Source organism: Myxocyprinus asiaticus, chromosome 3 (genome assembly GCF_019703515.2).
Source record: "Myxocyprinus asiaticus isolate MX2 ecotype Aquarium Trade chromosome 3, UBuf_Myxa_2, whole genome shotgun sequence".
In the NCBI taxonomy this organism is placed as follows: Eukaryota; Metazoa; Chordata; class Actinopteri; order Cypriniformes; family Catostomidae; genus Myxocyprinus; species Myxocyprinus asiaticus.
The window spans coordinates 47,207,388-47,220,878 of NC_059346.1; the positions used below are offsets into that span (position 1 = coordinate 47,207,388).

The window sequence follows — 13,491 nt, forward strand, 5'->3', positions numbered from 1 at the left end:
GTAATTCAGTAATATGAGATAATTGGTCAGGGGTCTGAATACTTTTGCAAGGCACTGTATATATATATATATATATATATATATATATATATATATATATATATATTATTTACACACACACATACACACACACACACACACACACACATATATATATATATATATACTGTATATATACTCTGGTGCATTTTGGGCTGCCACCTGCAGTTTTTCACATTGCAATTTTAGAGAGTTATTAATAAATAATATTGTATGTGTTTATAATATTATGATAAATGTTGTTGTTTTTTAAACAAAGTCATAAATTTGTAAACATGTAATTCTGGTTCTGTTCACTCTACCTCACTTTGAAAAGTCTCATTTTATTCCGCTAGATGGCAGCAAGCAGTAGAAAAAAAAGTTTTTTCTCTCTCACATTCCATCACAATATACAGATCTGAAATGTAGGTGGCGCTGTAGCTCATTTTAGCCCTCAAAGATATGTTCGTCCATAGATATTCAGTATAATTTTCAAAAGTAATATAACAAAAGATCAAGAGAATATAACACAGTCTCATTGTAATCTACACAAAGACACTTTTATTTCACCAAGAAGCTTTGGCCAGTTTTTGACACCACACCACAATAAGATACAGATATCAGCATTAAGATTCACACATACACTCTTTCCATTTAGAGTCGAGATTTTGGTGATGCCTGTAGACCCCTCTATATATGTATATACACACACATACAAACCATACACTAATATTTTACAATCAGTTCATTTTCAATACAACGACTTAGTAAATGTACATGTCGACACAAAGCAACAGAAGAGCAAATCCCAAAGATGCAGAACAAATATACTAGTGTTGGGTTCGAGTCCACCTTAGTCGAGTCCGAGTCCAAAAGGGTCCGAGTCGGACTCAAGACCGAGTCCATAACAGGCCGAGTCCGAATTAACCTGTTCAAGAATCTGAATTAAAATTGTAACTGTAAACTCAACATCAATATTTTAAGCTTATTTTAACCTTCACAACTAAGAAAAACAATTTGTCAATATAAATGCAAAAAACAAATGATTAGTATCCTGCAGAACAAATTTCAAAGTGGTTTCAGAATGAAAGCATATGCTTTATGTATATGAAGACAAAACTGTCCTTCAACACACTTCTTATTGTGTTCTGTTGACATTTCAATTATTTGTTGTTTTTCCCCTCCACTCAAACATACACCAAAGTAAAAGCTGCATTAGTCATTACAATTGTTATTATTTCTACTTCATTTTCAATTTGTCCATTTAATTTTGTTTAGTTTTATCAAATATTATGGGTGAAATACATTTAATGTAATTAATTAAATACATTTAATGTGTTTAATACATTTAATAAATGGTCATATTTATATTATATAAATATATAATATAAATGGTATATTTAGGTGAATAGAGATTTCTCCCCTCACTTGTGTTCATTGTATTTTCTGTCTTTTTTGGCATTGAAATGCAAATGCCAGTTTTACAGGTATCACACAGAGGTTGCGCTTCAAATTTGTGATGGACTGAGTTGTACAATTTGGTATTGACGTATGGTCATCCTATGTTACATTATTTATTTACTTTTTGTTTGTTTGTTTGTTTTTCATTGCGTCACAAATGCCATGGACTCGGCCAGACTCAGAAAAAAAATCCCAAGTCCGAAAGGCTCGAGTCTGAGTCAAGTCCAAGTAAAAATGCATCTAAGTCCGTGACAAGTCCAAGTCCATTAAAATTGTACTCGTGACTCGGACTCGAGTCCGAACTCGAGTACCCCAACTCTAAAATATACATCAACACATTAAGATAATTTTTTACCATATTCATATACCATATCTGTCACAACAGAGGCTATATTTACTCTTAAACATGTGTTGGGGTAAACGGATGCTTGAATGTATTTTTCAATTACATTTTACCTTTTATTTTATACTAACTAATCCCTTTGGTCTTTAAAACCCCCTATTCAGACATTTTCCACTGTTGCATCAATAAATAAATTAATTGCACTACATTAGGTATTCCCAGTAAACAAAATTGACACTTTTCTCCTTACCAAACACTTCATAATATGCTGTATTTCCTAATGTATATACAGTTCAGTCAGATATTATTAGTATTATTGGGAAATACAAAGGCTATAGTGAAAAGACACTGTGGATGGAACAAACATTGTGGGATCAAAGTATTTTTCTAACTTTCAGAGTTAGAATACATTCACATACAGTAGCACATAACAAGTCTCACAAATCGGTGGAGTTTACTTTGTGTTTGTCCACTATCCCATAGTGCTGAGTAGACAGAAATATACTGTAAGTTTAAGTACGGTAGACACACATTTAATTCGAGTGACCTCTATAAAGAATATGCTGACACTGTCTAGTGTGTAAACACAAACATTACACAGTATCTTCAGTCTAACTAACATTGCCGTGACTTCAGATATTGACACATAATTCCACAATGGGCATGTCACTCAGAGGCCGATAACAAACTGATTAGTGTATACAGTAGTACAGATGGAGGGAGTGATTAACCCAACAGCCCTCCAGAATTCTTCATTTGTATCTTTCAATACAAACTGGAGGAATGGTTCTATGTGTCAAACGAAGGATGTGAACTCTCACTGTGAGAAGGGCTTCCTTTGCTTGGACGGCTAAAAGAAAGAGAAAAGAATTGCAAATAAAACAAAAATGAGTGGGATAGTAAGAACAAATTGTTAACAAAAATGTTAATGTCCTGTATAAAGGGCCCCCCCCCCTTTCTTTTTTTTTTTTTTTTTAAGTAATATTAGCATTTGGTAATTTGTGGTGGGAAACATTCATGTAAAGAATTGGAAAAGATTAAAGACAAATATACGAATATATGAACTACCCAAGAAAAATCAGAGAATTAAAATACATCATATTAGATTTTGTAATTCTGCCTTGTTGATTATTAACAAGTTAAATCAAGAAATAAAGTATGTAAAATCAGAACAAGAGCTGCTCTCCGAAGGACCCTTTTCACATGTGGAAAGTAAACTATAAGAATACATGGGAGACCATAGCGAATATTATTTTAACACTTCCATTTGCTCCAACAGTAAAAGAAAAAAAATCCACTATTACGATTCCATGACTTTTAAAAATAGGAGGAAATAATTGAGAGAGATTTATTATGGCAGTCAGAAGAGAGACATTTAAAAAAAAAATTATGTCACTCACCCAACAGCTGTATTTGAAACCCCAATCACATAAGTGGAGACTTTTATTATCATTATTATTAATTCTATATAACACAAATAACTATTTTATAAGTTTACACAAAATAAAAATAAAAATGAAAACCGTTAAAATGATTGCTAGATTTACACTGTTAAATTAAGGTGGAAATGCGTCATCATTCTGTGAAAAGGGTCCATGAATTTAAATGAATTAAATTCAATAGTGTAAATAAAAGATGAAATCCAGTAAAGATGTAGACAGTATTGTATAGATGGCAGTATAGAAATGCAGGGGAGTAAGATGAAACTTGTCTAAATGTTAAAAAAAATGTGAGAATGTAGCAGTCAGTGGTTATCATCTGTCAGTTCATTGCCAGTGTTAATGCTCAGTGAGCGAGTCTGTGGTTCTGTTGGATCTGGTCAGGGAGGCTGGTGCTCTTCGACTTCAAAAATGACAACAGACAGATTGATGGATGCAGACACACAGAGGGACAGTCAGACAGCAGGGGAAAAGACACACAATTAGGAACAACACATACGAATTTTGTCACTGGACACAAAGACATATGCAGTTGCAATGAACAGTGACGGTATATTGAAAATTAACAGATATATAATAGACACAGTGGCTTTGTCAAAGAATTCATGAACAGCTGAAACTCATGTCTTAAGCTTTAGGAAGCACTTATAGGACTAGGAAATCAGAATATTGCTATTATATCTAATTCAGTGTGAAAAGAACACTGAAGTTATAATTTAAGCAAAATAATAATTTGAGTCCTTCAATGAATAATCCATCTGAACTCCACAAAATTTGCTGTTAATGTAAACTGTTAAACAAATAAAAGAATGTAGTAAAAGAATGTAATCAAGTATTAAAAGCACATGACACACAAAAACAGACAGCACATCACTGAATCAAAATCAACAGTTATGGAAGGACAAAAGTATTAAAATTAGCTAGATGAGTTCCATTGTGGGATCTGTTACACACACACACACACACACACACACATAAGCAAAATAATAAAACAAAAAGCAAAATAACAAAGCAAAAAAGCAAAAAATAACAACAAAAACAGAGCAAAAAAAAAAAAAAAAAATTTACAAAGAGCAAACAAAATGAAATAAAACTGTCGGACTATCCCACATTAGCTTCATTTCTAAGAGTGTATGGGTGTCTTTAAACCAACATTACACTAGACACAGACACATCTGAAATGGGAGGCTGACAGTCTGGCTTGGTGGACTGGGATGAGATTTAATTTGTCACTGAAATGAAATATTAATTTTTGTAAACCTTAAATGCAATGCTAGAACCTAAATACACACAGCAACATACATTAAGACAGATCTGTTTTTGTATAAAGATTTATTACCAAATACATTACCAAACATGGTGGCACATCTTCTTTAAGGATTATGGAAATTAAATGTCAGTACTACACATAGTTAAAATAACATTAGAAACTAAAATACTCAGACGAAAAGAATTGTTTAACAATTGGTGGACTAATTACAATGGACATATAAAGAGAATGAGGGGACAGCAGATGTTAACACATTTAAAGATGGATCCATGCAAAAGAGGGGGTGATGTCACATAAGGACAAAATGTGTCAGACATACCATTTGCGTAACTCCTCATTGGTCACTGATAGAAATTCTGAAAGAATAACCGGAATCATTGTGGGAGCGGTTTAGTGGGACTGAGATTGAGGAGAAAATGGTCAACAGGAAAGAGGCAATGGGAGGAAGCAAAAACGTATTATCTCCATGGTCTGTTCTTTAATTAGTCTGTTTAGGTGACTTTTCCTCCCAAACACTAAAATGCATCACGAGAGAATGATCTCACAAAGCGGATGCAGTGATGTTTATTTATAAAAAAAAATAAAAAATAAAAAAAATGAATTTAATGAGTTCAAACATTATTTGAAAGAATGTGCATGTGGATTACCACATAAATGGATGCAGAGGACATTGGAAAAGAAAACCAGCATAAGTGAGTGGTTTGTTAGTCCAGGTCTGTAGGTTTGACTGTCTATAGGGGTGTGAAAGAGGAGTGAAGGAGGAGAATTGCTGATCTTTCTTGTGTTAAGGATCAGGTCAGGGCAGAAGGGCTGGAAAGGGTGTAAATGGAGGGTAGTTTGTAGATCATTGCTCTCAACCATTAGCACTTGTATTACTCCTCAAAAAACCTGGAGTCTGAATCTGAACAATTACATTGAAACATCATAACTGTGTCAAACAACTCATACATGGCAAAATGGTGATACTGTACATTTTACAGGGATGCAAACTCATGAGAGGTGAAAAAGGTACATTTTCAGTTGATTTGTTTGTTGTATTTAAAGGGAACGTGACATGAGGAATCAAATTTTCCTTGATCTTTTGACATATAAGAGATCATTGTACTATAAAAACATACTGAAAATTTCAGAAAGTAGAAACTTCCTCAATAGAAAAAGGGCATTTATTTAAACCAAGCTGCAAAAACGGCTCGTTTGGAATTTGTGGAACTTGTGACGTCACAAGGAATAAATACATCTGCATATGCAAGCCTTTTTTTCATCATTGCACCCTTTGCCCCATCCACTGTTGCTCAGCCAGTCAGTCACACAGGTGAAGAGAGATTGAGCCTGTCATGGGAGATTCATCCTAAATGGACTTACACAGGAGACCTTCATGTGCTTGTCTGAATTTAAATGTTTTTCTACATAAACATGTACAGACAGACGTCTTTGACCGCTTGATACATATCTCAGGCCGCTTTTAAAAGACGCGGTGTCAAGTTACAACTCTGAAAAGGAGAAGCTCTCTGTCATTCAGCTGAGCACAAATGCATCATGGATGCATTCTTTTGCTCATCTGCACTATTTTTAGTTGCTGGTGTATGAAAACATGAAGAAATGATACTGGAAACAGGATGTGGATGTGTCTTCAGCATATTTTAGAGTGGATTGTATGTTCGGCTCATTACATACCAGCCAATTCAAGCTTTGCAAAGGAACTGTTATTGAAGGATGGGGCAGTTAAAAACACTTGGACGCGATCGCGAAAAAACATGAGTAAATAGTTTAATTTATGAATATTTCATGTCATGACTGTGTGATAGTTTATGGTGCTGTCATCCTGTTTACACCGTGTGAGTCTGTTGTCGCGACGCAACGGCTTGAGGCTGTCTACACTGGGTGCATCGACACAAACTTTCTAAACCATTTATTTGTGTTGTTGGCAGTAGTAGCGCCACCACATGCAGCGCAAAATGTAATAGGTCGGCATGTTTACTGTTGGCACAACGCAATGCGTTGCAACAGACACTTCCAAGGTAGACAGCATCATTGATTATAATGGGTTCTACTGCTTTTTACACAATGTGACTCTCGTGTCTGGTGTAGACAGGGTGTGTGAGTGTTAACATTTGTGCCTGAGATGAACAGTTTAATATATTCGGATGCAATGTGTTGGATGTGCATTATGTGTAAACCCTGACATTTAGTTTTATAATGTTGTTGAGCTGGTTCATTCTCTTCGGACTGAGTTTCAAATATGGCTGTATTTGAGGGGCTGCATGATGTTAGCCAATCATAACATTGGGCGTTTACGTTGATGTTTTAAGGAGGCGCTTAGGCCAAAACTGAGCGTTTCAGACAGAGGGCCAAAAACAGGGTGGAAAATTACAATTTATTACTAAATTTTAATGAAAAAAACAAAAAACAAACACATTTTACTAACAGGGAACCTCTTGGAAAATAATAAAACTATACAAAAAACTTTTAAAATATATTTTTTAAGTGTTTAAACTTAAAGTACCAATTTCAAGTGATTTTATGAGTAAAATGTAGAAAATTGTACCAAACAATTGGGCAAACTGGCTTAAAAAAAAAGTGACTTTAGCCAAAAGATGAGTAGTTTGCATCCCTGATTTTAAATATTTTAAGTATGTTTGACACCATCTCTACAGGGTTCCTACACCATTTCACCAATGAATTTAAAACAAACCAATGGAAAATAATTTTTAAAATAACTTTTATAGAGATTTCTAGCTGATTAACTATTTTAGAGCTGAACTAAAAAATAATAATAATAATAATAATTTCATTATTCCAGGAGATTTTCATGACTTTTCTATGACTTTTTATGATTTTATTCATTTCCATGACTTTTCCAGCCTAGGAAATCACAATTTAAAAATTCCCTGATATTTCCAGATAAACTACAGATAAACTGTCTGCTTTGACTCACCTAGGTACACCTGGTGGGGCACGGTTGGGACGAGAAGGGACCTGGGGTGGAGGCCCACCGAAGGGGTCAGGAGACGCACCAGGTCTGGATGGTACAGGAGGCGCTCCAGCAGTAGGGTGGCCTGGGGCAGTGCGACCACCAGGACGAGGGGCCCCAGGTGGGGCCCGACGCTGGGGAGTGGGACTAGACATTGGAGACCTGTTCAGAAAATGAAAAATAAAATAATAAAAAAAATAAAATAAAATAACATGTCTATAATTTTGCGGCTAATTTTGAGGAAAAATTGAGGCCATCTATATGGCAGTGTACTACTAGAAGTTGACCAAATACTTGTAGAAGATATAAGCATTTAATAGAAGTCTTTCTCTTCTGGGAAAAATGTAACAAAATATTGATGGCTCATCTTATATGCAGGGCCGTATACAATTTTATGTCCAATAAAATGTTCTCTAGAATGAGAATGTCCCCTCCCCCTATTTCCACTGTCTTACAATAAGTAGCAAATCATGGTTTAACCAGGCTATAAACCAAAGACTATTGACTTTTTAAAGAAATGTCCTGCCTTAACCTCCTGTTTCAATAGGAAATATGTCAACACAGGAACTAAAATTGCATTAAAAGGATAGTTCACCCCAAAATGAAAATTCTTTCATCATTTACTCACCCTCAAGCCATCCCAGATGTGTATGACTTTCTTTCTTCAGTAGACCTCAAATGAAAATTTCTAGAAGAATATTTCAGCTCTGTAGGTCCATAAATGCAAGTGAATGGGTGGCAAATTTTTAAAGCTCCAAAAAGCACATATAACCATCATAAAAGTCATCCATACAATGCCAGTGGATCAATTAATGTCTTCTGAAGCGAAACGCTAGGTGTGTGTGTAAGAAATAGATCAAAATGTAACACTTTTTTACTCAAAATGTTTGTTTCCAGCCAGCTCGCTGAAAAGGGTTGAGTTCAAACTGCCTCTAGCGTGACGCAAGCGCGAAAGCCTCCTCTGCATATACAGGTGCATCTCAATAAATTAGAATGTCGTGGAAAAGTTCATTTATTTCAGTAATTCAACTCAAATTGTGAAACTCGTGTATTAAATAAATTCAATGCACACAGACTGAAGTAGTTTAAGTCTTTGGTTCTTTTAATCGTGATGATTTTGGCTCACATTTAACAAAAACCCACCAATTCACTATCTCAACAAATTAGAATATGGTGGCATGCCAATCAGCTAATCAACTCAAAACACCTGCAAAAGTTTCCTGAGCCTTCAAAATGGTCTCTCAGTTTGGTTCACTAGGCTACACAATCATGGGGAAGACTGCTGATCTGACAGTTGTCCAGAAGACAATCATTGACACCCTTCACAAGGAGGGTAAACCACAAACATTCATTGCCAAAGAAGCTGGCTGTTCACAGAGTGCTGTATCCAAGCATGTTAACAGAAAGTTGAGTGGAAGGAAAAAGTGTGGAAGAAAAAGATGCACAACCAACCGAGAGAACCGCAGCCTTATGAGGATTGTCAAGCAACATCGATTCAAGAATTTGGGTGAACTTCACAAGGAATGGACTGAGGCTGGGGTCAAGGCATCAAGAGCCACCACACACAGACGTGTCAAGGAATTTGGCTACAGTTGTCATATTCCTCTTGTTAAGCCACTCCTGAACCACAGACAACGTCAGAGGCGTCTTACCTGGGTTAAGAAGAAGAAGAATTGGACTGTTGCCCAGTGGTCCAAAGTCCTCTTTTCAGATGAGTGCAAGTTTTGTATTTCATTTGGAAACCAAGGTCCTAGAGTCTGGAGGAAGGGTGGAGAAGCTCATAACCCAAGTTGCTTGAAGTCCAGTGTTAAGTTTCCACAGTCTGTGGTGATTTGGGGTGCAATGTCATCTGCTGGTGTTGGTCCATTGTGTTTTTTGAAAACCAAAGTCACTGCACCCGTTTACCAAGACATTTTGGAGCACTTCATGCTTCCTTCTGCTGACCAGCTTTTTAAAGATGCTGATTTCATTTCCCAGCAGGATTTGGCACCTGCCCACACTGCCAAAAGCACCAAAAGTTGGTTAAATGACCATGGTGTTGGTTTGCTTGACTGGCCAGCAAACTCACCAGACCTGAACCCCATAGAGAATCTATGGGGTATTGTCAAGAGGAAAATGAGAAACAAGAGACCAAAAAATGCAGATGAGCTGAAGGCCACTGTCAAAGAAACCTGGGCCTCCATACCACCTCAGCAGTGCCACAAACTGATCACCTCCATGCCACGCCGAATTGAGGCAGTAATTAAAGCAAAAAGAGCCCCTACCAATTATTGAGTACATATACAGTAAATGAACATACTTTCCAGAAGGCCAACAATTCACTAAAAATGTTTTTTTTATTGGTCTTATGATGTATTCTAATTTTTTGAGATAGTGAATTGGTGGGTTTTTGTTAAATGTGAGCCAAAATCATCACAATTAAAAGAACCAAAGACTTAAACTACTTCAGTCTGTGTGCATTGAATTTATTTAATACACGAGTTTCACAATTTGAGTTGAATTACTGAAATAAACTTTTCCACGACATTCTAATTTATTGAGATGCACCTGTATATTCATATGTAGATCCCTTATTAGCAGCTGTTCCTATGGCTGTTACTCTTTCCACTCAAACACAGTTTATGCAGCAGTCTGAGCAAGGAGCTCAGTCTGAGGCATCTTCTCCCTTCACTTGCATTCAAACTGATTCAGACAGCTCTCCTTGTTGACCGTTCTAAGATGGCGCCACAGTTGACTTTTCCAAACCAGCCAAATGAGGCATCTATGTATAAATATCTATGCTCCTCTGTTGTAAACAACACTGTGCTTCCGCGCTTAGACTTATGCACTTACGTCACGTGAGAGGCAGTTTGAACTCCACCCTCATCAACGAACTGGCCAGAAGTGAAGATTTTTAGTTAAAAACATTTTAAATATTGATCTATTTCTTACGCACACCTAGCATTTAGCTTCAGAAGACATTATTTAATCCACTGGAGTCGTACAGATTACTTTTATGTTGCCTTTACGTGCTTTTTGGAGCTTCAGACATTTGGCACCCATTCACTTGCATTTTATGGACCTACAGTGCTGAGATATTCTTCTAAAAATCTTTGTGTTCAGCAGAAGAAAGTCATACACATCTGGGATGGCAATGATGAGAGAATTTTCATTTTTGGGTGAACTAATCCTTTAATCATACCATTTCCTGGGGTCTGTAACTAATAACCAGACCAACATGTAGACAGGCCTGACCCGAAAATTCAACTGGATGAAAATGTGAAAATGAACAGCCCTGTAATTTATATCTTATTTGAAATGTAGGTGTGCATTGAAATTCACATTCAAAAACAAGTTTTATTGATTAAAAAAAGAGGACACAGTACCTGCGCCCTGAAGGTCCTCCTTGTACCTGCAGCCAGGAGTCATCCACTGGTGGGGGCATGGCAGTGGACACAGTGGTGGTGCTAATGTCACCGATGATGTTGAGAGCTTCTCTCAGAGCGTGGTACATGCGCAGCATCTCCTCCCTGTGTTGAGCCTGTTCTGGTGATTCCTCCATCAGAGTGTTCTGGTCTCCACATGAGTACAAATTAGCCAGCAACTCAGCATGGATGAACTCCTTAGTCTATGAGAAGAGGAAGAGAGGCAGAAGGCAAAGAGAAAAAGTGCTGTGTCAACTGCATTTGTCTTATTGCAGGGATAAAAGTATAGTTCACCCAACATTGAAAATTCTCTCATCATTCACTCACCCTCATGCCATCCCAGATGTGTATGACTTTCTTTTTTCTGAAGAACACAAACAAAGATTTTTAGAAGAATATTTCAGCTCTATAGGTCCATACAATGCAAGTGAATGGTGGCCAAATCTTTGAAGCTCTAAAAAGCATTTAAACGCAGCATAAAAGTAATCCATAAAACCAAAATACAAATCCTTTTTCACTATACATCTTGCTATTGCAGTATTTAGGCACGATCATAGTTTCAAGCTCGATTACACTTCCTAGTGCTTGACGCATGTGCAGAGCGCTAGCTAGCTCTAAGAAGTGTAATCAAGCTTGAAATCATGATTGTCAAGGAGACTGCTAATGTCAATATTTATGCTGCCTTTATTTATTTTTTGGAGCTTCAAAGTTTTGGCCACCATTCACTTGCATTTTATGGACCTATAGAGCTGAAATATTCCCCTAAAAAACTTTGTTTGTGTTCTGCAGAAAAAATAAAAGGCAGACTCATATGGGATGACATGAGGGTGATTAAATGATGAGAGAATTTTCATTTTTGGTGAACTATCCCTTTAAAGTCATACCAAGAGCAGGGGTAACAGTCAAAAACAGAATTCTAAAAAATATTCCTAATGAATCATTGTGGGATTTAAATAGGAACCCTTTGTGAACACTTTCAAATTCAAATTAAATTCCTTTTTTTCATCTTATTTTTTAAGAATGTCAGTTAATCCAGTAAGATCTTTTTTCATTCTTAGAGGATTTCATATTTGAACCCATTAGGATCTTTTAGGATTGATTCCAAATTATTATAGATAGATAAAAGGAATACTGATAGGTGAAAGTGGATCAAAAGAGTAAACCAAAACCCGAACAGCAGATGCATATAGTCATGGCAAAATGTTGCTTACGTTGTTGATCATGAGATGCATGATGGTCTTGGGCATGAGGTCTCGCACAGTCTTGTTGACGATGGCCATGTAGGAATCCACCAGGTTCCTGATGGTCTCCACCTGCCTCTCTAGCTGAGGATCCATGGAGTGCATAAAGCCTTCCGAGCTGTTCTCCTCACTGGCATCACTCTGCTGATGACCATCAAAACATACAGATATTTACATATGACTAGGATTAAGAACACTAGTGATATGTTCAAGAACAATAAGTGGAATAATAAAGCTAATATAATTCATCATATCATTAATTACCCAACTTTTCACAAATCATGAAAAGTAGTTCTATAGGCATTGATCAGTGGTGGGAGTGGTGGTGTTTTCATTATCGAATGAAAGTTCTGTGAAATGCAACACATATTGATGTCCATAGAAAATAAGTTTCCATATGACACTGAATTTTGAGACAGTTATCAACTTACCTTATCTTTATCCTGCAAATTTAGGCATGGACCAGCAAAGAAAGGGTTCAGTATTAATGGAATATATAAATCTTGGCAAATCGATGTAGTTTGTTAACATGGCTTTGTTAAAAGTCATTTACATGTGGCAGTTGTTAAGTTACGTGAGTAATGAGAGTTGATCAATGATAGTATGCACGTACAATGATGCGCTCTGGGTAGACACCTGCACGTAGGAAAGATGCTTTCCAGCTGTCCACCTCCTCCTGAGTGTCGCTAGCCAACTCCAGCTGCCTGTAGTCTTTATACACGTTTCTGAGAGACAACAGTTCAACAATGTATGTGAACAAAAATATTCATGATTTCATGCTATGCTGTTCTTAAAATTAGCACAATACTTTCAGAGTAATACATTAGGCATTCTATACTTGCTTACCATTATTTTTTAAGAGTATGTTTTTTCTCTAACCTTTGTTCAGTGTTAAAGAGGGCAAACACGTGCTTGCTGGACATAAAGCTCTTTTCAATGTCTCTGAGCTTCAGGTTGTCCAAGGGCAGCATGTACTTCTTCTCTTTCTCCTGCAGGCGGCAACAAAAACAATTAAAAAAGGAACAAAGAGCAAAAGAGAAAATTTGGAGACCAGGCCCCAATTGTTTCCCTTACATTTAATGACTGTAATTTGCAGTAAATGCCTATAGCAATAGTGGTTAAAAAAAATAAATAAATAAATAAAAAATGCTTCAATGATGTTTGGAATGGAATATGAAAGGGATGGTTCACCCAAAAATGTAAATTCTCTCATCATTTACTCACCCTCATGCTATCTCAGATGTGTATGACTGTCTTTCTTCTGCAGAACACAAAGATTTTTAAATGAATATCTCAGCTCTGTAGGTCCATACAATGCAAGTGAATGGTGATCAGCACTTCAAA

General features: G+C 36.4%; 1 protein-coding gene across 7 annotated transcripts in view; it reads right to left on the minus strand.

Moving 5' to 3' along the window:
• Nucleotides 1–568: 568 nt before the first annotated feature.
• LOC127427691 (dynamin-1) overlaps nt 569–13,491 on the minus strand; it is a 96,121-nt gene continuing 83,198 nt past the window's right edge. The window contains exons 16-22 of one of the 7 annotated variants that reach the window (XM_051675453.1): nt 13,027–13,136; nt 12,761–12,872; nt 12,118–12,291; nt 10,868–11,109; nt 7,467–7,664; nt 4,851–4,887; nt 569–2,672 (exon numbers count right to left, since the gene is read on the minus strand). In XM_051675453.1, coding sequence (XP_051531413.1) covers nt 4,866–4,887; nt 7,467–7,664; nt 10,868–11,109; nt 12,118–12,291; nt 12,761–12,872; nt 13,027–13,136 — 858 coding nt within the window. In that variant the 3' untranslated portion in view covers nt 569–2,672; nt 4,851–4,865. The other 6 variants (XM_051675461.1, XM_051675444.1, XM_051675436.1 and 3 more) reach the window with 6 other exon arrangements.